We start from the raw sequence: 22,504 nt of genomic DNA, 5'->3' as shown, positions 1-22,504 counted from the left end.
TGTTGAGAACCACCGTCCGCAGGCCGGGTGTGGGTCGGGGTGCAATGAAGGTCACACGCCACTTTTCATGTCCCCAACTATAGTAGTATAGTGTTCATTGTACATTTGTGTAGATTTGTAAAATCATATAAGTGTGGGTGAGCATATTATGATATACCATATACATCCAAAAATAACAATTAATAATTATTTTTATGCGAGTACAGAATTTCCCATTGCTGACAGACGAGTGACAAATGACGAAGTGACGACTGTGCACACTGCTGCTTGAGTACAAACGCTACAAATTACAAACTGTAGTCTTGTCTATAATAGTATTATTGTCTATGGTCTACTAGTCTGCATTAAGACATATTATAATAGCGCATCATTCCTTATATTGGATATATTTACGCTTTTTATTTTTGTTTGTAAAAATTTTAAATAATGAATTCTAAAAAGCAAAAAAGTGAAGCTGCCAAAGAACGCAAAAAAAAAATTAAATTACAAATTGCAGCCCAATCATGTCAAAACATATTAGATGTATTTAAGAAAACAAAACTTAGTGGTAATGAGTCAAATAATGAAAATCCAGTAAGTATTTATTTTTATAATTTTTATTTACACATTTTAACATTTACCTACCTAATGTAATTTATTACACACATAATATTTGACATTAATATTAGCATATTAATTAGATTTATATTTGCTTACATTTTAGTGTGATCAAATAAATATAGCTGCAGAGAAGATATTGGTAAGTTTCTTAATATAACTATCAATTTCCAATTTTTAATGAAATAATTCAACTTTAAAAAACAAATAAATAAAAATGTATTAATTATTTATTATAAGCATTTTATATTTAGTATATTACTACATATTTTTTAAATTTTAGTGTGATAGGAATTCTACGGCTATAGTTCAATAAAACGAGCATGATTTAATAAGAGACATTGATATTGATTCAAATTTAGCATTTACTGTGACTAAAAATCAAACAGGCACAGCTACAGAAAAATCATTGGTAATGTTTTTAATATTATTGACAATTAAATATATTGACTATAAATACTTGTTATTCTTTAGAAAATTCATTTAAAAACAGTGCTTGTGGCTTGAACTGTGGAATAATAGGGCCCTCCTAAATTTTTATAAAAATATGCTAGAGTATTCTTTCTAATTATATCCAATTCAATAAATCATTTAAACTTTCAATTTTTTTTTTTTTTACACATTTACATCCCTCTTATAGCTTATTTCTAATCTAAGCACCTCTTTATAAAAAAAAAAAACATAATCATATATAAAACAATAATTAATTAAATTAAAATGAATAGTTAATGTTATAATTAGGGCTATGAAATAGCCACATATAACTATACAAATTATTGTATACAATGCACTTAAAATGGTATTTAATTAAATTTTTATATTTATATTGATATTAGTATATTATATTCATAATCATTTATTTATTTAATTAAAAAATAATAATTATAAATAATTGATTTAATTTGAATTTTGATTTTAAAGTTGATTAATTTTTTTAATAATACTATTTGCCTGAAACATTTTTAAAAAATATTTTATTGTCTATTAAAATCATTTTTAATTCGGTTTAACTTAAAAGAGTATTTCTATTAATCCTTATTTAATATACAATTTGTATAGTTAGATAGTATAACTAGTATACGATCTATATTACTAAAATGATTGAAACTTATATTTTAGGAAGTTGAATTTCATAAGTATCATTTGCCATCTAATGAAGAGTTATTTAAAATAGACATCTACAACTTTTTTAGCTCAAGTTCACCAAGATGGGCTCAGCTAGCCTTTGGTGAAGAGTACGTTATAAAAATGGATAAAATAACTTTAAAAAAAGTGTGCCCTACTCGGTGGGAAGCAAGACATAATGCTTTATTTTCATTAAAACATAGGTTTGTTGATGTTTTGAAAGCTCTTTCTAATATCCAACTTTCAAGTTCCAAAAAAGATGAAATAAATATGGCTACAATTTAAAAAAAAAAAATGGAAAATGCTGAAGCTGAGCCCATCTTGGTGAACTTGAGCTAAAAAAGTTGTAGATGTCTTGCACAGTATCAAAAAATGATTGTATTTTGCTAGTACTTTTAGCAGCATAACATAATACAAAATTTATATTATGGGAACAGCAATGAACAAACGTAGCGTTGGGCACAATAATCACAAATTCGTATTTGAACGCCTATTATTTAACCACTCATCACTGCTGCTCCAGTGCTCCATCGTATCCTTGACCACAACATTTCATAATATTCAAATCCAATCTCAATAATGTATTTTGTAAAAGTTCCACATAATGTTCAATGGGTTTCATTTTTATCCCAAATGGAACAAACTCTAGCTGCATCCATGTTTAATGGATGATTCGTGTCTTTGAATACTTTGTGACAAGTGATTCCAATCATTAATACCATATATTCAATCCCACTTAAATTTACTTTAAGATCTATCAGCAAACAGCCAACATGATTCACAATACACACAGTCTAAGTTATAAGAATAACATAGCCAAGTTCTTGGAATTTTTGTACCAGATTTAGTTGTTAAAAAATAATAACCAGAAGAAAAACGTTTACCACTGTTGTTTGCTGGAAGTTAGTATCTGGCTTACAGGGTCCATACAATAATAAACTTCTTATTAAATTTGCATCAGTAATAGTCCATGGAAATTTGGCTATGTCTGTTGGGAAACCATCTTGGAGATTCAGCATACTCTTCAAATCTATAATTTTTAAAACATTAATATATAATAAGATAAGTATAGCATAATATAAAAATAATTTAACAATAATGCTTTATTTTCATTAAAACATAGGTTTGTTGATGTTTTGAAAGCTCTTTCTAATATCCAACTTTCAAGTTCCAAAAAAGATGAAATAAATATGGCTACAATTTAAAAAAAAAAAATGGAAAATGCTGAATTTGTAATTATTCCATGTACAATGTACATGGGAACCCATTCTAAAATCTTTACAAGTGGTGTCAAAGAGTATGCAATCGGTAAACTTAAGTTTGTAAAGAGCATCAACACAATTAGAAAGTGCTATTTCAATTATAGAACAGTTGCGGAATCAATATGACCGAATTGTAGAAGATTCAAAAGAATTATATATAAAGTGAGTAGTATATATTTGTATGTTCTGCACACTTTTAAGCAGGGAGATTTAGTATTTTGTGTTTGGTTAAAATTAAAAAAATAATTATTTATATCTATTGTTTTATTAAATATAATGCAACCTTAATTCAAAATTATTTATACTAGTTTTCTCACTTCTCTAGTGAATGGTACATATTCTACAATATATTATATATAACATATTATATAATAAGGTAAAATTATTTTTAGAAAAATCTAAAGTTAAATTATCATACGGATGAGCTATTGAGTTTAAAAAAAATTTTACATTTGTTAGATTACAGTAGGTATATTTTGTATGTTCTATCCAAGTTTTTACACGGTAGCAAGGGGCGAATTCTACATAAATTAGTTTTGTTTACTGTGTACACACACATTGTACATTTTATCAACGTGATCACAAATTACACATTTTTTATTTAATTCTTAATAATTTGATATGGTAAATAAATAAAAATTTTGGTTAGGTTAATAATCTGTTTTTATTTTTTATTAGTATACAATAGTCAGTAGTAATTATAATTTACAATTTTCATTAATTACTTTTAATGTATATAATTTACACACGTTTTCTTACTTCTCTAGTAAAAGGTACATATTCAACTATTTGGTCATGAATTAATAATCAATATGCAGATACACCCGTAAGTGGTTTTGATGCCTCAATCTCCAATTGCACATCTACTGATGAGGCTGTACCTGAATCGTTCTATTTAGAAGTATCAATAACTACTATGGGATCATTTTCTAGGAAACTTAAAGAACTCAACAGCGCATAACGTATTTTTTTTTCGTAGTAGGATTCTTGAAATGATGTATACATATCATATAATATCGAAAAATTGTTTTTATTAAAATCTAAATTTAAATTATCATAAGGATAGGCTATTAAATTTAGAAATACTTTCACGTTTGTTAGGTGTAGGGATCTCTCACTATCGTTTATAAATGAGTGCTTGACGTCTGCAGTTGGACCAGTTTGGCCGGAAAGGATTAGGTTTTTAAAAGTGAGACAAGACACAATGTTAAATAGAAATGTTTATTAAAGTTAAAGTTAAACTTGTTAATAAAATTACATATAAATTTGAGGACAGCACGTTAAGTAACTGCCCGAGAAAATAGTTAATCTAAAATTTGGTCATGGACTGTGTCTATGTAGATATATACGTAAACTAAATCTAATTCTAAGACGGACAGAGACGCGTATTTATATGGTTCTCTGTACCCCCTGGTTGTACATGATATAGACTAGGAGATGGACAAAAAGGCGAGTCAGTGATTGTTGTTATTGTAGCTGCGAAAAGTAGTTTTACACCTAAAAGTTAATTAACCCTGGGTTGGACTTGTTGTTGTGCTACTACGCCAAGGCGTGCGCATTTGTAATTTATGCGTACGGCTTGTTTGTTAAATCAACTTCTTAAATTGAAAGGTTGTTTGTGATTGTCTTTCCCATACGCCTTGATTCTTAGAAATCGCCAGCAAAATTAATTACGTATGGCTAAGAGTTCGGTAATAAAGTATTTACATGCGAAGGTCATGTAAATTAATAAAAATAGACAAAAATAGTGAAACGACTCCGTCAGTTTACTACATTCCTCCCCTCGAAGCTGGAAGTCCCTGACTTTCCTCAATTAAAACCGTAAGGTTGTAATTTTGCATAGTGGGCCTCCGGGCTATTTCTTGCTGTAAGTGGAAATTCGATTACGTCTTCGTTTCGATGTGTTGTTGCTGGTAGATTAAGTTCTTCACTTTCTTCTTGAACGTGTTCTGGAAGTTTGTTTTTGCATTTTTCCGTTAATTTCGTTTTTATGCCGTGTATTATTATCAGCATCATAATCATAACAAAACTTATGGTCATGTATAATGCATAGTTAATTAGTTGTTGTATGTCTTGGATTTCTTCGATTTTTGTGTTGATTTTGTTTTGACTCTCTAATTGCTTTTTTGAGTTAGATACTATAGTCCGCGACATGAAAAGTGGCCGATGACCGTCGCGAACCTAGCGGCCGTTTCACCCTAGTGGTTCCCAATCCCCACCACACTACATTTTACAGCTACCCTCCAGGCATTCCAGAAGATCCGCTAAGGGTGCACAAAAAAAAACCAGTATACTATAATGTATGGAATATATGTAGGAATGGAATAAACAAAATGTACGCGCTGGCGCGCGCCGGGTAGTAGGTGTTCTAGGTTGAGAACCAATGACTAACAGGTTGGGAAGCCGCAACGGGTCGTTATTTGTTTTCACATGATAGTCCTCCATTAAATCATTTGTCTCTATGCGTGGTGTAGTGATCTCTCACTATCGTTTATAAATGAGTGCTTGACATCTGCAGTTGGATCAAGTTGTCGAGAAAAGATTACGGGTTTTAAAAGTGAGACAAAGACACAATGTTAATACAAGAGTTTATTAAAATTAAAGTTATAATTTGTTACAATAAAACAAGTGTATAAGAATTTGAGGACAGCACGTTAAGTAGCTGCCCGAGAAAAAGTTAATCTAAAATTTGGACATAGACTAGCTCTATGTGAATGTGAAACTAATTCTAAAAATTAAGACGGACAGAGACCTGTATTTATATGGTTCTCTGTCCCCCCTGGTTGTACATGATAGAGACTAGGAAATGGACAAAAAGGTGTGTTATAGAATGTTGTCATTGTAGCTACAAAAGTGGTTTTGCGCCCAAGACACTTAACCCTGGATTGGACTTGTTGTTGTGCTATTATACCAAGGCGTGCTCATCTATGATTTATGTGCATGGCTTGTTTGTCAAAAGGGCAAGAAAAAGTTGTTTGTGGCTGTGTTTTCCCATACGCTTTGATTCTTGGAAATTGCCATCAAATTTAATTACGTATTGCTACGAGTATGATAATAAAATATTTAAATGTGAAGAACCTCGTAGTATATGTAAATGAGTTAAAATAGAAAAGAAAATAGTGAGACGACTCCGTCGGCTTACTACAGTGGTGAATATTGGTTATGATCTATTATTGGTTTTGAATTAAAATCCGCGTATTCAGATTTGTAATCAACTTTTCCTGGTAATAATATGTCTCTAGTGGCGTAACCTTTGCAGGTTTCGTTTAAGTGTATTATTTCTACTCCCTTGAGTGTGTGGCTGGTTGATTCCTTGTCTTCATCACAAGTAACGAATAATACGTCATAGTTGGTTACGTATATCCATTCATTTTTGAATCTTTTTTTATGAAAGATAATTGTACCGATTTGAACATGCATTACTTCACAACTGTGTGGAACCTTGGGTGGATCTTGCAATAGTAATATTTCGCATTTGGGTCTAATGTTACGAGGCTGTAAAGGATTACTTTCAGGACATAATAGGAAGTCTCTAGCGTGTTTACAATGAGTATAGTAAAATTCGTCATAAGTTGCATAATGTTCTTTAGACTTACTTATAGCTTGATACTTATTAATAGGTTTTATATAAACACAATCATTACCAATACATACTGGTACAGGTATTAAATTATATAAAATAAACTCGTTTTGATAAATTAAAGGTAAAGAAATAATAAAGACTAGGTTGTCGTTAGCATAATAAATAGCAATATCTGAGAGTTTCACCAGTTCATGAATGTTAGTTATGTCTAAGTCAGTGGGTAAATCTGTTCCCCCTGGTAATGATACTTTAATATCTTTGACATGTTCTAATAACTCCTGTAGAGTTTTTAAACTTGGGTGAATAACTCCTATTTTTGCTTGGTGTATTATTTCTAATAAAGTATTTGTTTCTAATATGTGCTTTGTAATTAATAAATTAACTTGTATAAAATGTTATGTTAAGTAGTTTTTAATCTATTGTTCCTTTGTAATATTTGTTAATTCGTTCATGGCTAATGACATGTTAAAATATTTGTTTGTTCCTATACCATGGTTTAGTTGCATTACTTTAATTTGTTCTTTAATTAATTTAGATTGTGATGTATTTTGAACTACTCCTATATTAAAGTTAAATTTCTTTATGCATTCTAAGTTACATATTCAGTAAATTAACCTAGCTGCTTTTGTTGAAAATTTAAGAAGAGCATTACGTTTAATAATTACGTGTCCTATAGAATCTAAGACTTGTGTCTTTGTACGTTGTAAATCGTTAATTATATCGTCAACTACAACAAGTAGACCGTTACAGTTAAAATTATTGTTTGCTGGATTATCGGCACATATTACTTTTGTTTTTTCAATCATAGTGTCTGTTGGTATTCAATGTAGCATGTTCCGTTCGTTTCATTTTGTTATAATAATAAATACATATTATGTTATCGTTTTCGTGTGCACGTAACGGTGCGTTCCACAGCTGCAGCCTTCGTCGGCTGACGTTTATCAGGCGTTAGTGTGCGACCGGCCAGCTGTGGAATCATTATCAATGTTTTCTTATTATTCGGTTATGTTCAAATCTTGAAGTTTTTCATCTAGTCATGCTTTCAGTGTCACAAAGTTTCTAGTTTTTCCACTGTTTATTGTTTAGTGTGGTGACACTGAAAGACCGTTCTTTTGAGTTTTTTCGTTCTCCCGTCCGTTATATGTAAATTCGTTCAGTTTACTTTTGTCCGCTGTCCACTGTCCAGCAAGCTGTGCCATATTGTTTTCTTGTTCCTGCTGCAGCTGTTAAACCACGTTTTTCTTGTGTTTTGTGATTTCTTCTGTCTGGTAAATATCGTTCGCGCATTTATTGCCAATCATTTAATTGTTTTTCCCCTAGTTTAGGGTGGTCATTGATTACCAGCAAAAGACTGTGTTTCTCGTGGTTTGTTGAGTTGTGTGTCCGCTATAGCAATGTGTATTGTGATTGTTCTTCGTGTTGAAGTTAGCGGCGTTCTTGAGTGTGTGCGGGATCAATCCTGTAGGTACTTTTTATTGTATTTAAATTGATTATTATACGGATCCCGGCACCTCAAGACGTCATAACCCCAAGGGTATGTGGTGCACCATATTATATCATATTATATTATAAACTAGTCATCTGACCGACGGGTCATTTATTATTATTATTATTTAGTATACTATTTTTGTATGAATTTATATTATTAAAATTAACTGATATTACTAATCTGTGATATATTTTGTAAACTATAATTTAATACATCTGTTGGACCAAGTGGTCAATTTATTATTATTATACAAAATTTAAGTTATTCCAATTACAACCATTGCCTTTTAGATTCTGAACGAAGTGATGAATGTATTGATTTTACAATGGTGTGTGTTTTTTTGTTTTTGTGTCTGTGTACAGCATAACTAGTCGAAATAATGCTCCAATTTCAAACTATGGGGGTGGTTTCCGATGTAAAAGTGAATTTTCCTTGGTGCATTATAGAGGTAAAAAGTTAACATTTTCCAACAGTTTTCAAAAAAATCGAGAAAAACAAAAAAAAAAAAAATGACGGAAAAACGGCAATTTTTACGCAAAACCAGTTTTCGACCAAATCGATTTTTTTTTATGGTTGTAATTCAAAAACAAATCACTGAAAATACTTGAAATTTTCACCAAATGTTAATGTCAGTGGTATCCGTATATAGTTAAATTTTCAAAAAATTTTGACTTTTTTTGAGTTATTTATAGACCACTGAAATTTTCGATTTTTTTGAGAAATTTTTTTTAAAGTGTCGATAAAAAATTGTTGGATGACCAAAAAGTTTTGAAAATTTAATACAAGGTTCCTCATATGTTATTCTTATAGTGATTAAAAAAATTATAAGAATACATAGGCACAATTTTTTTTTATTAGCATTTGAAGTTCAAATATTTACAAAAATTCGTCAAAAGCATGAATATTTGCAAATTATTTGAAGTTGAAAAATCATAAAATTGTTTGTGTTTATAACTAAGGATTAAAAATACAACACTAAGTTTTCCATAAGTTTACCTTCAAGTATCTATAGAGAAAACTCGAAGCATCATTATAGGAAAAATTTTAAGTGCGTTTGAATTTTAAATTTTAACGAAATCGCGTAACGATAACGATTTATCCTCAAACTATTTTAAATATTTGTTATTATTCAAAAACTTAAAGTCGTAGATACTTGAAAATTTTACCAGTTATTAAGATTAGCGTTTTCTTTACGTGATTTAATTTTCAAAATATTTTGACTTTTTTTGAGCTATTTATAGACAACTGAAATTTTCAATTTTTCTGAAAATTGTTTTTTTATGTGTCGATAAAATCTTTTTGGCCCTATCAAAATACTTGAAAATTTAATGCAAAGTTCCTCATAAGTTATTACTATAGTGATTAAAAAATTATAAGAATACATAATCACAATTTTTTTTTATTAGCATTTGAAGTTCAAATATTGACAAAAATTCGTCAAAACCATGAATATTTGCAAATTATTTTGTAGGTATATTTCATAAAAATTTTTGTATAAGTAGCTAAGAGTTGAAAATTTAATACAAGGTTTTTCATAAGTTTAACTTACAATTATTATAAAAGAACTTAAATTTTGTTGTATTCAGGCCATTAAAACATAAACCACCTTTTTCACCAACCACTAGAAATTATATCCTAGGCTGACAAATCATCTTCGTTCAGAATCGTTTTTCGTATACAATGATAACTATCATTGGATTCAAATTTAACACTCCTATAATATATAATAATGATCCATACGGCACCTAATGTACAGCAGAGCGGTACTCACTTGCCCGCTTTTTTATTATTATTCATGGGACGGTAGAGCAATAAGTTGTATATCCTCCCGGCCGCTAAGGCCCATTAATCTATATTGTTAAAGCCGAAGGCGAGCCAACAGTGTCTATGTAATCAAACGGTTCGTTATATTTAGTGAGACTAATATATGCAGTAAGGTTCCATTGAGAAGTTATAAGTTTCAACGGTCCTCGATTTTCGTAGTAGATACCGGAACGTTAAGTTAAATGTTCGTCTGTGAATCTTAATGTTCCTGACGTGAACGGTATCGTTAGAATTATTAGTCTGAAAGTTGTTTATTAAATTAATAAATCTGGTTGCTTAGTTACTATATCGTTAAAGTAAACTATTATGAAGTAATTAACTATATAATATCAGTTATTACTAAAAGAAAATTGCACTTTCATATATATATATATCCATTTCCGTAAAAGTAAAAGTATTAAATAAAATACAATAAAATGTAATGTAACCCAATAAAATGAAATGTAATAATTAAATTAAAATATATATACCCATTTCCATAAAAAGTGAAAATATAAACCAATTAAGTTAAATAAAATGATTAATAAGTGAAGTATATATTTTTTTTTTAAAGAGAGAGAATCATCTATCTGGACACTATACCTAAGTCGAAGGTATCCAAACAGGCACCTAGACCAAATTACGTCGGTTATGGGATTATGTGCTTCTACACACCCATGATCTGCCCCACAAATAAAACTGTGTGCTTCCGTAAGATTTAGTGCACGACCGTTTTTTGTTAATTCTCCGACAAAATGGGAAACTATGACTATTTTGTCGTGTAGTAATTGTAGGAAGAATTTCCCGTTGGAGTCTACGTCCCACCCTCTCATTGAAAGAGTTATGTGTGGTGCTCCTAACATGTTAAGGATTTTTATGTCTGTACTTCCTTCCCATAATATTATTACGTCATATTGTTTTATGATTAAAATATTGTCATATTTGTTTTTTCGTTAAGTTAGGGTTGGTTGATTCATCCGAGTCATATATCTGGGCGAGTATAGGAAACAATGTTTGTGGTTTTTTATTGAAAATTTTGACTAAGTGGCGTACCATGTTTTTCCATTCGTTTTGTGTAACCACTAGTGCTCGCCATTACACGTGTAATGAGTTACACGTGTACACGTGTTCTTAACTGAAACGGGATTAAGGCCCGTGTAATTAAAATACACGGACTTACTACCCGTGTATCCGACATTACCAGTCTACCTACATACTCGATATTACCCGTGTGTATTGAATAGAAAAAAAGTTATTGCATTAATCAAATACACCTGTACACCCTTTGTATAAATAAGTATATATTAATATATCTTGTAAGTCGATTATTTTCGCAGGAAAATACCAAAATGAAAATGATTTAATTTATAAGGGAAAATAACAATAATATATAATAAATAACAAATAATATAATATTTTATGTATATACTTGAATAATTAGAATTCCTTTTGAAAAATAAATAAATAAATTGTATGTTATAATATCACTTAATATTTTGTTTTTTAGATACACGAAAAATATAGGTCATAAATCATAATAATGACTAAATAAATTAATGTAGACAGTCTTAGAAAATGTGATAATTAAAATAACTAACAAATTGTTTAAACAAATAATGAAATAGTAGCATAAATAATAACAATAATAATAATAATAATATATAATGATATATTGGTAGGTATCTAATATCTATTTCTAAAGTGTTATGATTTTATGAATAATAAATAATAAACCAACTATGAATTACCTTCGATCTCCTTACAATAATTGTTTGTTCTGGTAAAGGAAAACCAACATATTTACCGTCTCGGGCGCCAAACAACTTCTCTTAGCCGTAACTATGTTTCCAGCAGTCGAGAAACATCGTTCAGAGCTTACTGATGTTGCTGGTATCCCTAAATACTTAATAGCTAAAACAACCATTAACGGATATTTCGTTGCACGCGTCTTCCACCATTCCAATGCATCAAAATCAAACCTTAATTGTGGTTCTGCTAAGTAATTTTGAAATTGAGCTGTAGAATCATCTGTATTACAGTTGGCCTTATCACCATATAGAAATGCAAGTGCACTGGAGTTGTTTTTTGTCTCAGATGTTTGAATTTGTAGATAGCTATTATCTATACTAATATCATCTAACAAACTCTTGACTCGTGTTCGAGTTTCCTCTCTTGCTTCTACTGCTTCATGTTCTAAATCCTTGTATCTTGGGTCGAGAAAAGATGCAATATGTCTAGCAGATACGACACTGGAAGGATTCCATTCTAACTTAAAACGGTCGTTTAATTCCTCTATTACAATATATTTAAAATGTTCAGCAATTTCATCGTCATTAATCTGTGGTTGTAAATGCTTTCCCATAACAATGTTAAGAAGAGGCTTGATCATTGAAATTGAACAATACTTTTCACCACAAAATACAGTTGTAATTACTTGTAGAGGTTTAAGTAAATGAACTATAGTTTCTATAGCTGTCCATTGGTTCTCCGTTACTTCGAACCTTTGTGCCGTTGCTGCTGTAGTAACTGCGCGATCAGCAAAAACATTTGATACTGGACACCTATTTTTATGAAGTCGATCCAACATCATGAATACGGAGTTCCACCTAGTTTTACAACTTTGAATTAAACATTCCGTTGGTAAACCAAGTTGTTCTTGCTTGGCCTTTAAACATTGAGTGGCAACATTTGAATGTTTAAAATGGCCAACGATTTTGCTACTTAATTGAATTAATTGTTCTATTTTTTCATATTTTAAACCATTGTTAATAGCAAGTTGCAAAGTATGTGCAGAACATATAAGATCATTTTTTTCTGTAATATTGGTAAGTGAATTGACTGCATTCAAAACATTTTTTGCGTTATCAGTAGCTACTGACATAACTTTTTGTTCGATTCCCCAATCACTAAAAGTAGATTCTAACTGATTAGTTAGATTGAGAGCTGTATGGCGGTCCTCCATTTGGTGAGTTGTCAAAGTGTAAGATTTTGGACACCACTGATCATCAATAAAATGTGCAGTAACTATAATATAAGATTCTAGAGATATTGACGATCAACAGTCAGATGTACAACTTACACTCTTAACATTTCTTAATTCTTTTTTTATTTGTTCTTCAACTGACGATTTAAATGCTTTGAGTCTTCGTTTTATAGCTCCTTCCTTGCATATCAAATAATTTGGTTCAACGATAGCCATAAATTGTTGAAAACCGGAACTTAAACAAAATGATAATGGCATTTGGTTAATGGCAATCATTTTAGCTAACGCCTGGTGGATTTGTTCAGTTCTTTCAGAACTGCAAATTTTACTATGTTTGATGCTCTTATTCATAAAAGTTCTGCGTCGTTTCCTAAGTGGTGGTTCCCGAAATTCTGAAGCTGATGAACAATCGGTATTTAAAGTATTTGAAGATGATGATGAACCTTGTGTCATACCAACAATCGTATTAGACTCTTCAACTTCAAGATCATTATCATCACTGAGAATAATTAATTAATTACAATAATAATTTAAATTAGTCAAAAAATTTTAAATTAAAGAAAAAGGTTTGCCCAGACAAATTGCAATTTTCAAAAATTCACCCAAACGCAAACCGTCCAATAATTACCGTAGTAAAGTAATTTCGTGATTACACAATAAATTAAAATTTGTTATTCAAATAATCCTTTATTTATGAATTATAACACTTGGTATAACATAACAAAATATATCAACACTTATTTTAAAAAAATTAAGAAAATATATGTATTATGTATGTTATTAAATATGATTAAGGTATACTAAAAAAATAATTTTGTGGGTAACGTAATTTCATGATATGTATAATAATTTATCGTTATGGTAGGTAATCCTGTAATAGGCTAAACTGCAAAAATATTTTCAGATCCATATAGAAAAATATGTTATCTTCATTTAACTATATACCTAAGTTTATCGAGCTTAAAATGATTTACTATTTACTTAAAACTAAAATTTTCTATTAAAAATAATTAAAATTCCAAATACACACCTTTGATTTTGAATAGTTCTTACAACATTATGTATTACTTTTAAATGTCTTCCGAATGATCCTATTGGCCCACCAGCACAACTAAACTCTTTATTTGAACTATCATCACATGAACTACAAAATGCCCTATCACCTTGACGTTTACCATATTGCCACACCCAACTTTTTGACCGATAACTCATCTTTAAAACCAATATAACGAAACTACGTACAATGAATACGTGAATACGAATACGAAACGTCTTATGATACACACAGTATAAAACAATCTTAAAATTGACAAAATATTTTTACAAGCTATCAAGGCCGTAAAGTCGGAGATAAGATAAGTTTGGGTTTTTTGTTTAAAATCAGTTTAAAATAATCATAATATATAATAATATAACAATAGCGTAGAATTTTAATGGATAACATAATTTGTATTTTGTACCTAAGCCATATAACACTCATAACTCATCAAGTCATAACTATTTAGGTAACTTATCTCTAAATAATAAAAGATATAAAGTTTTTGAAATAATTTTATATATATTTATTACCTGAATTAATTACACTGGAGTCAGGTGTTTACTTCATGGATAATAAATACACGGGTAACGAGCACGGGTAACAGTCAACGGGTATTAAATACACGTGTATCGGTAAAAAATACACGTGTATAAAAAACACGGATCTTAATATATTTTTAGTACGTGTACCCGGGTTTCGTGTACACGTGTACTCTAATAACCGAACATAACCACAACCCCTAGTAACCACTCTATTTTCCCTTAATACTAACGCGCGCCCTTCTAGTTTTGTGACGAGGCCTTGACGCGGCCTGGTTGACGGCAGTGGTTGTCCCAGGTCGGTCGCGACGGCGACGTAGATAACGAAAGAAAAAAAAACTCAAACGTCGGTTGATCAGTATCTACCTTAGTGGTAGGTTTTATTTTGATGAACGAACGGGGCGTGATTACAACAAAAACCAAAATAATGGTGACGGCGGCACAAAAACAAAATCCGCGGTTACAGTAATGGTGGTAGTGAAACAAAAGAAAAAAAGAAAAAAACGTGATGTTGCGTTGTGGTCTTGCGGAACGATAAGTTGTCCGTAGTACGGTTCGTGCAAGAGAGGACGATCGCCGGCGGCCGGCACTCGTCCGGCCCGACTTGTCTTCCCGTCCCGCCTAGCCTTTGCGGCGTGGAGGGAGAGTCGACGATGTCGCGTCGTCGTCACCCGTGGTGGCGGTTGATAAAGTCGTAGACCGGTCGCTGCGGTGCCTGTACTTTGTACTGGCAGCCGTTGCGTACCGTGTCATACTCCCCCCCTAAACCGCCATACGGGGCGTACTTGCACCGGGCGTCGCATCGTGGTATAGGTTGGCTTGGTCTACCTCTCGCTGTGGCTTGAGGTAGCCTTGCCTTCCTAGCCCCCCCCTTACTCCTGTCGGGTTGGCGTCACCGGGGTGTAGAATTTGTTGTCATACACCATCTCCGGTAACTCCTCCAACGGTAGACCTGGAGCAGCCAGCCAGGCGTCCTCGGCGGTGTCGCGCGAGTCCGCGGTTTGGTCGGGTTGATCCTGGCTGGTGGACGGTACCGGCTCCTCGAGTTTTGCACTCTTGGCCGCTGGTTCGTCCACCTCCAACGTTTCCACCGGTGCCGGTATCAACGTGCTGCTGCAGGCGGCCTCCGGATCCGAGGTTGCTTGGCTAGCTGGTGTTGCTGGCTTTCCGATCGCTCCCTGGCCCTCCTCTTCTCCTTTAGCTGTAACCTAACCTGTATTTTCCGCGGTGGTTGCTGGTCGGTGAGGAAAAGACCTTTCCCGACCTGCCTCTCCAACCTTACCGGTCCCCACCACTTTGGTGCGAATCCAGCGTGGAAATCTTCGTGCGCCTTTGATAGGTGGAGTGCTTTGTAGTATACTACATCGCCCTTGCCGAACTTCACCGGTGTCACGGTTTTCGCGCTCGGTTGTACCCCTACCTTTTTGCCTAAAACTTGTTGTTCCCGCACTACCTTCTCTTCCTGTGATTTTCCGATACTGACCGGTGTTGACCTTGACAGCGCCCAATCTCCGGGTCTCTTACATTCCCTGCCGAGAACGAGGACCGCGGGTGGGTAGCATGTCTGTTCGTTACACCTGTTCCGTATCGAAAATAGAACTGCGGGTAGTTTTGTGTCCCAAGATTTGTGGTTGCCGTCAGTAGTATAAATATGGGGCGTCTGGCTCCATTTCTCAGGGGAGATGAAAATGTTTGAGGGGGTATTGTCCCCTTGCAGTGTAAGAAATTCCCGCTGTAAAATGGAATCAGACGCCCCATGGTTTTTCTGAAAAAACGTGGGGCGTCTGGCTCCATTTTACAGCGGGGAATTTTTTACTAGGTAAGTAATTCTCCCTTCCACACGTTATTTGATTTGATTTCACATGCACTTCAATTTTTTTAATATAATCAGTTTAGTATATAACTATACATGCACAAGTAATATACTTAGTTTATAAATATGCGTTGAAACGATCATATCTGTGTAAATAGTATCTGTGTTTCACGTTTATTTAAGTTATTACATTTATTTCTATTCGTGATTAATTTAAAACATTTAGTTTGTTACTAACGGTTGAACAATTAAGTCGTGTTATATTTTTTATTATTATTTCTCTGGTAAATTAGCCTATTGATTTTTTTTTTTTTTTTTTAAGTATTTATCTTGATATACATCTTAATTAAGTCTTGTTATATATTTTTTTTTATTATTTCTCTGGTAAATTAGCTTATTGATTTTGTTTTTTTCAAGTATTTATCTTGAGCTTTATTGAAACCATGAATTTACAGACATTTTCCAACGATTTTCCATCTTTAGTTTATTTAGTACGAAATAATTCATATCCAGTACATTCAGATTATACCACATTTATGTCAAGATTAAAAACATATAAGTCATATCCATCTACTTCATGTCAAAATAAATATTCGTTATCTGAATCTGGTTTAAAATATACCGGTGTAGGTGATATAGTTGAATGTTTTTTCTATGGACTTGAGTAGTATGTATTAGGGCATTCTGATGCATGAGCCCTTGAGCCCTTGAGCCTTGAGCCACACCCCCCTACCGCCACCCGCTCCACTACGTGTATGACGTATTTTTGCTGAGCCACACCCCCCTACCGCCACCCGCTCCCACACGTACATGACATATTTTTCGCCGTCGTCATGGTTATCATGTTATCAATTACGCTTATCAATTACGTTTATCATATTATTGTACATGTACCATATTATTGTACATTTATATTCGAGTCATCATGCACATGCGCAGAAGAACTATTTTATCATATTATTGTACATATATGTCAGTCACCAGTTACATTATCAACGTCTTTAATAACGTTTTTCATTAAATAATGCAAAAAAATAATAATAATCTGGTGTTAGAATCGAACCGGGATATGTACAAACGTAACCAAACATATATTCCCCACTTCAACTCTAACTCCATTGATAATTATTGTTAAAACTGTTATATATAAAGTATTTTATTGTAACAAATAACGTCCTGGTCAAATTAAAAAGCATCGTCAGTAGAGATATGAAATATTCCATTACAGACATGCATCGACATGTCCGAGCAGTCTATTGTTATTTACATTTATAAGATATGTATTTAAGCCCCGAATTATGAGTCACACGTCCATCCTTTCTCATTAAGGAATGTACCCCTACCTATTATTGTCTGAAATGCACATATGCCTGGCTCTGGAAGACCAGACAATTATTCAGTCTGTCCTCAGCCTTATACTGTTTCTCACGTCTCAACCGTTTCTCTCGCAGTCTTTATAATTTTTCAGTGTTTATTATTTTAAAAACAATTTTTTAAAAACATGGCTGGTTCAATTGAAGACAACGCGGCATTATACAAGAAGAAGACCTACACTTTTGTGCCGCCAGCACCTCCGGCTGATCTCATCGAGTCTACTAGCTACACACTTGACTTGACGGCCCGTAAGTTTATTCATATCGGTATTGATCCATCTCCGAGTTTCAAAATTGTAGTGCATATACTAACTTCTTCGAGATACGTTCATATTACTCCGGAATTTTTAATAAAAATATTCTCGTATATGGGTCATATCCTGTCTTTTATACTGGATACGCCACAGAAATATAAACGAGTATTATTTTATGAAGATGAAATATTAAAACTATCGAGTATGGTATACAGCGGAGAAAATGTGTTAGTGATAGAAGCAAAGGACCGAGAAGGATGTAGAATATTATTGAATCGGGTGGACCTTATCCGACTTCAATACCTCGAGTGTTCCATCGTCGAGACCTTAGTGAGGAAAGAAGTATTCACTGTACCTTTAGTTATAAATCAGTATAATGAGATTATAGCGTACCTAGATAAAAAATGTGCTCAACATAAATTATCATCGGAAAATTTGGATCAGATGGTAATTTTCATTAAAAATATACAAGACGATCAAGTCGTTAAGTCCGTTCCAAACTTCTCCAATCAAATACAGATGTGTGCAACTGTACAGTTGGCTGAATCATTATTACACCAGAACAACTCGCATGAGGTAATTCAAAATTATATTATTATTCCTTAAACAAAAATATTAAATATTTTTTTATTTTTAGTATTCCAATGAAACGACGCTCATTTCACCAATGTCGTCACCAACACCAATGTCACCACCTACACCGATGCCAACACCACCACCGATCTCACCACCACCGAGTTTCACCAGGCAATCGCCGAGCAGAGCAGTCGATGAAAACGACGGGCCGTTTTGGTACAACATGTCATCATTATCGGAAATGTATTTTGCACCAAAACGTAAACTATTTTAATTTCAGATATGTATTGTGTAAAATAAAAAGACATGTATATAAAAAAAGTATTTTCATTTATTAATATTAAGTTTTACAATAATTACAAGGTTCTTACTTCTCCGTTAAACGGATTGTAAGTTATAATTTGGTCGTGTAATATTAAACAATATGCTGAAGTTGAAGCTGGAAACGCTTCGTCTGCTTCTAGTTCAATCCTTAGGTCGACAGTTGACATTTTTACATTATCGTTCTGCTTGCTCATATCAACAACTATAATCGGACACAGATTTTTGAAATCTGATCGGTTCAGTAGAGGTGTCACTTCGTCATGGCCGTAGTAAGATTTTTGAAACTCTACATAGGCGCGGTATAATGTAGCCAACTTATTCCTGGTAAAGTCGCTTTGGAAATCTTCATAGGGAAACACTTCTGAGTTTCAAGACCTTCAAGTTTTTAATTTTACAATGGTCAAAAATTGACATTGTTTTATTCGAGCTATTTTTCCTACCAGTTTGAAATCCGATTATGACATATCTAGGTTTTTCTAATTTGTTAGATGTCTTTACTTTCCAGGAATGCGAAGTGTTTTGAGGTAAAAATGGATATTCACACAACTCCCACGATCTAAACGCGCATGTCAACGGTTTCTGATTGTTTACTACTTTCAACAATCTTATTTTTTCTTTATCACTGACCTTGACTATGGGCATTCTCCATAATATTTTTGTTATGTTTATTTTCACGTCTTTTAGTTTAGGAGCGTCTGCGACAACTTCATTATTCTTATACTGCTTAACGGCATTTATATCCAGTGATGCTCTGTTTAATATAAGTTGTTGGTTACAATTTATTAAAATACGTTTGTAATCTTCACAAAAACCGAACAAATCTTTAAGATTAATACAACCATTAAAATTGGCGCTTTCAATAAAATCTTTATTAGCATTTTTAATATCGTTATCCCAGCCAGAGTTGTGATGTGATGTAATATTCGTTTTATTATACGAACAATATCCCTTTAATGTAGTCGTTATACCTGGATTAGCGAGTTTTTGAATTTGAATGCCGTTTATCTCATATTTCATTTCGGAGAAAAGAAACGCCAACCCGTTGTTTATAAATCGGATGTCATCAGTAATATCTGCAGGTTTGATTATTGTTCCTTCGATGTAAATATAACTCTCACATGGTAAAGTATAAGATTCTGTGTTATGTAGTGCGATACGCACTTCATCGTTATTGGAGAGAGCTGACGTAGAATAAGGTAAAAAAGAATGATATTCAATTTGAGTTATTCTGCAATCGTCGGTGTATCCGCCCGTAACATCTAAATACATGTCGTCCATATTAAATAGCGTTTAACGAACGTAAAAACGCTAAATTGGATGCTGTTAGAGTGTGTACAACTTGTCTTCGTGTCGAATTTTTCTTCAGAGTTGTTGTCCGGTTTGTGTTATTAACGCGACTATAGTCCGCGCAACGAAAACTGGCCGGTCACCCCCGAAACCCGCCCGCCATGAACGTGCCGTTAGCCGCGAGTTCTCAAACTACGCGTCGCCGCTGCGATATTATACATACGCGGTGTGTTTGTTATGCGATGTTTAAAACCAGTTTTAGCTGGAGAACTGGAATGTATTGTATAGAGGGATCGTAACACGGAGGGGTCTTAACAGGAGGGTAGTGGGTAGTGTATACTGTTGATTTTGTGCATTATGCTACAGACATTTGTAACCGACAGTGTGTTGTACCTGCAGTGTTTTGTGTATTTTTTGTGTTTGAATAAATTGTTGTTCTTAGATTTACTAAAAATGTCTTATACCAATAGTGATACTCGTAGCCAGTCTAAACAAATTGTTTATAAAGTGTATACGTTTCTAAAACAACTGTCAACACAACCAAATTTAACCGCCGATTTTTTTACAAACGCACAAGTACGTACTGCCGAAGCATGTGGATTGTCAGAGCGCACTGTCCGACGTATTTGCTCCGAAGCAAAAGAAAACACCGAAGAATCAACGTCAGTTATGTTATTTAAGTCTCCACGCAAAGGTTACAAACGTGCAAAAATTGTGTCGGAGATCGACGATTTTGATTCTGATGTCGTTAGGAGAACTGTGCACGAGTTCTACGATCGAGGTGAGTATCCAACTGCACAATTGATACTAAATCCTGTAAGACAAAAAATCAATTATTCCGGATGCTTACGCTCCATGCAATATTTATTGAAGAATTTGAAATTTTCTTATAAGAAGTGTAATGATGGCCGTAAATTTTTGATGGAAAGAAATGACATCGTTGCACTTCGATGTAAATTTCTTCGAGAAATTTGTACGTTGCGCGAGATGAAGAATGATCGCCCTGTTGTTTATATTGACGAGACATGGGTTAATCAAAATCATTCGAGATCGATGATTTGGCAAAATGAACACGGCACTGAAGGATTGAAAGTTCCAACAGGAAAAGGAGGTCGGCTTATCGTGTGCTATGCTGGATGTGCTCGTTATGGCTTTATTCAAGGGTCCAAACTAGTATTCCGTAGTAATACAGGCAATACCGCCGACTACCACAGTCAAATGAATGCCGAAGTTTTTAAAAACTGGTTTATTGAATTATTAAACAATTTAGAAGAGCCATCTGTTTTGGTGATGGATAATGCGTCATATCATTCCACACTAGTAGAAAATTACCCAAAAAGTAATTGGAAAAAATCGTCTAATCCAGTTATTATTTTTGAAAAATCCACTTATTTACACCGAAAACGATCTACAAGTATATAAATCTATATTAATTCAGACATCGGCACATTTGACCTTAAAAAGTAAAAAAATCAAAAAAAGTGGTTCTAAATATAAGGATATAATACATAAATTATTTCCCTCCGGTGGCCGACTATCTATGAAATTGCAGAAAAATAACTTAGTGTATTGGGATAATCCGAATGAGTTAGTCGATCGGTTACGATTACTTTTGGCTTCGAAAGCTGCCGGTAATACAGGCGTCTCCAATGAAATAATATCGATTTTCGAAGAATTACTTGAAGCTGGGCTAATAAAACGAATACCAAATGTCTAAACGCGATATCGCCATTGAACTACACAAACCGTCGCGGAAGAACTTCGTAAGGCGAAGAGTCAACGTATATGGAAAAAATGATTTATGGCAGGCCGACTTGGTGGAAATGATACCGTATTCAAAGAAAAATAAAGGTTACAAGTATTTTTTATGCGTGATAGACTGTTTTACTAAATTTGCGTGGGCCGTGCCATTAAAATCGAAAACTGGAAAAGAAGTCACAAACGCAATGTCTAAAATATTACTAGACCGCTCACCGAAACTTTTACAACTAGATAACGGTAAAGAATTTTACAACACCATTTTCGACACATTAATGACCAAATATAATATTCACAAATATTCTACGTTTAGCATCATGAAAGCGTGCATTGTCGAACGATTTAATCGTACATTAAAAGAAAAAATGTTTAGAGAATTTACGGCGCGTGGTTCACACGAATGGATTTCAATTTTACCAAAGCTGCTTAACGAATGTAACAATTCAAAACATAGAACGATAGGAATGACTCCGACGCAAGCAGATTTAAATCCTTTGTCAGTTACAATAAAACAACGTGAGATTAATAATGAGAAAATTAAATTCAAAGTTGGTGATAACGTCCGTATCAGTACACAAAAAGGTGTGTTTACAAAAGGTTATTTACCCAATTGGTCTACGGAAATATTTGAGATTATCAAAATAAATAGAACATTGCCCGTCACTTATCAGTTACAAGATATACGGGTAAACCGATTTC

The 22,504-nt window shown here is 33.1% G+C and overlaps 2 protein-coding genes across 2 annotated transcripts; one reads left to right on the top strand and one right to left on the bottom strand.

Moving 5' to 3' along the window:
* The first annotated feature begins 17,521 nt into the window (after nt 1-17,521).
* LOC126553208 (uncharacterized) lies at nt 17,522-18,710 on the top strand. Its single transcript, XM_050208369.1, has 2 exons — nt 17,522-18,436; nt 18,498-18,710. Exons 1-2 carry the CDS (start codon nt 17,735-17,737, stop codon nt 18,708-18,710), a joined length of 915 nt encoding a protein of 304 aa, XP_050064326.1. The 5' UTR covers nt 17,522-17,734.
* An 82-nt stretch (nt 18,711-18,792) lies between these two features.
* Nucleotides 18,793-20,038, bottom strand: LOC126553207 (uncharacterized). Its single transcript, XM_050208368.1, has 2 exons — nt 19,201-20,038; nt 18,793-19,118 (listed from the first exon to the last, which is right to left on the bottom strand). Exons 1-2 carry the CDS (start codon nt 20,036-20,038, stop codon nt 18,793-18,795), a joined length of 1,164 nt encoding a protein of 387 aa, XP_050064325.1.
* Nucleotides 20,039-22,504: the final 2,466 nt, after the last annotated feature.

This window comes from Aphis gossypii, unplaced genomic scaffold, assembly GCF_020184175.1.
Source record: "Aphis gossypii isolate Hap1 unplaced genomic scaffold, ASM2018417v2 Contig00098, whole genome shotgun sequence".
In the NCBI taxonomy this organism is placed as follows: domain Eukaryota; kingdom Metazoa; phylum Arthropoda; class Insecta; order Hemiptera; family Aphididae; genus Aphis; species Aphis gossypii.
Note: the sequence above shows the minus strand (reverse complement) of the source record. Positions and strands in the feature narration are given on the sequence as shown.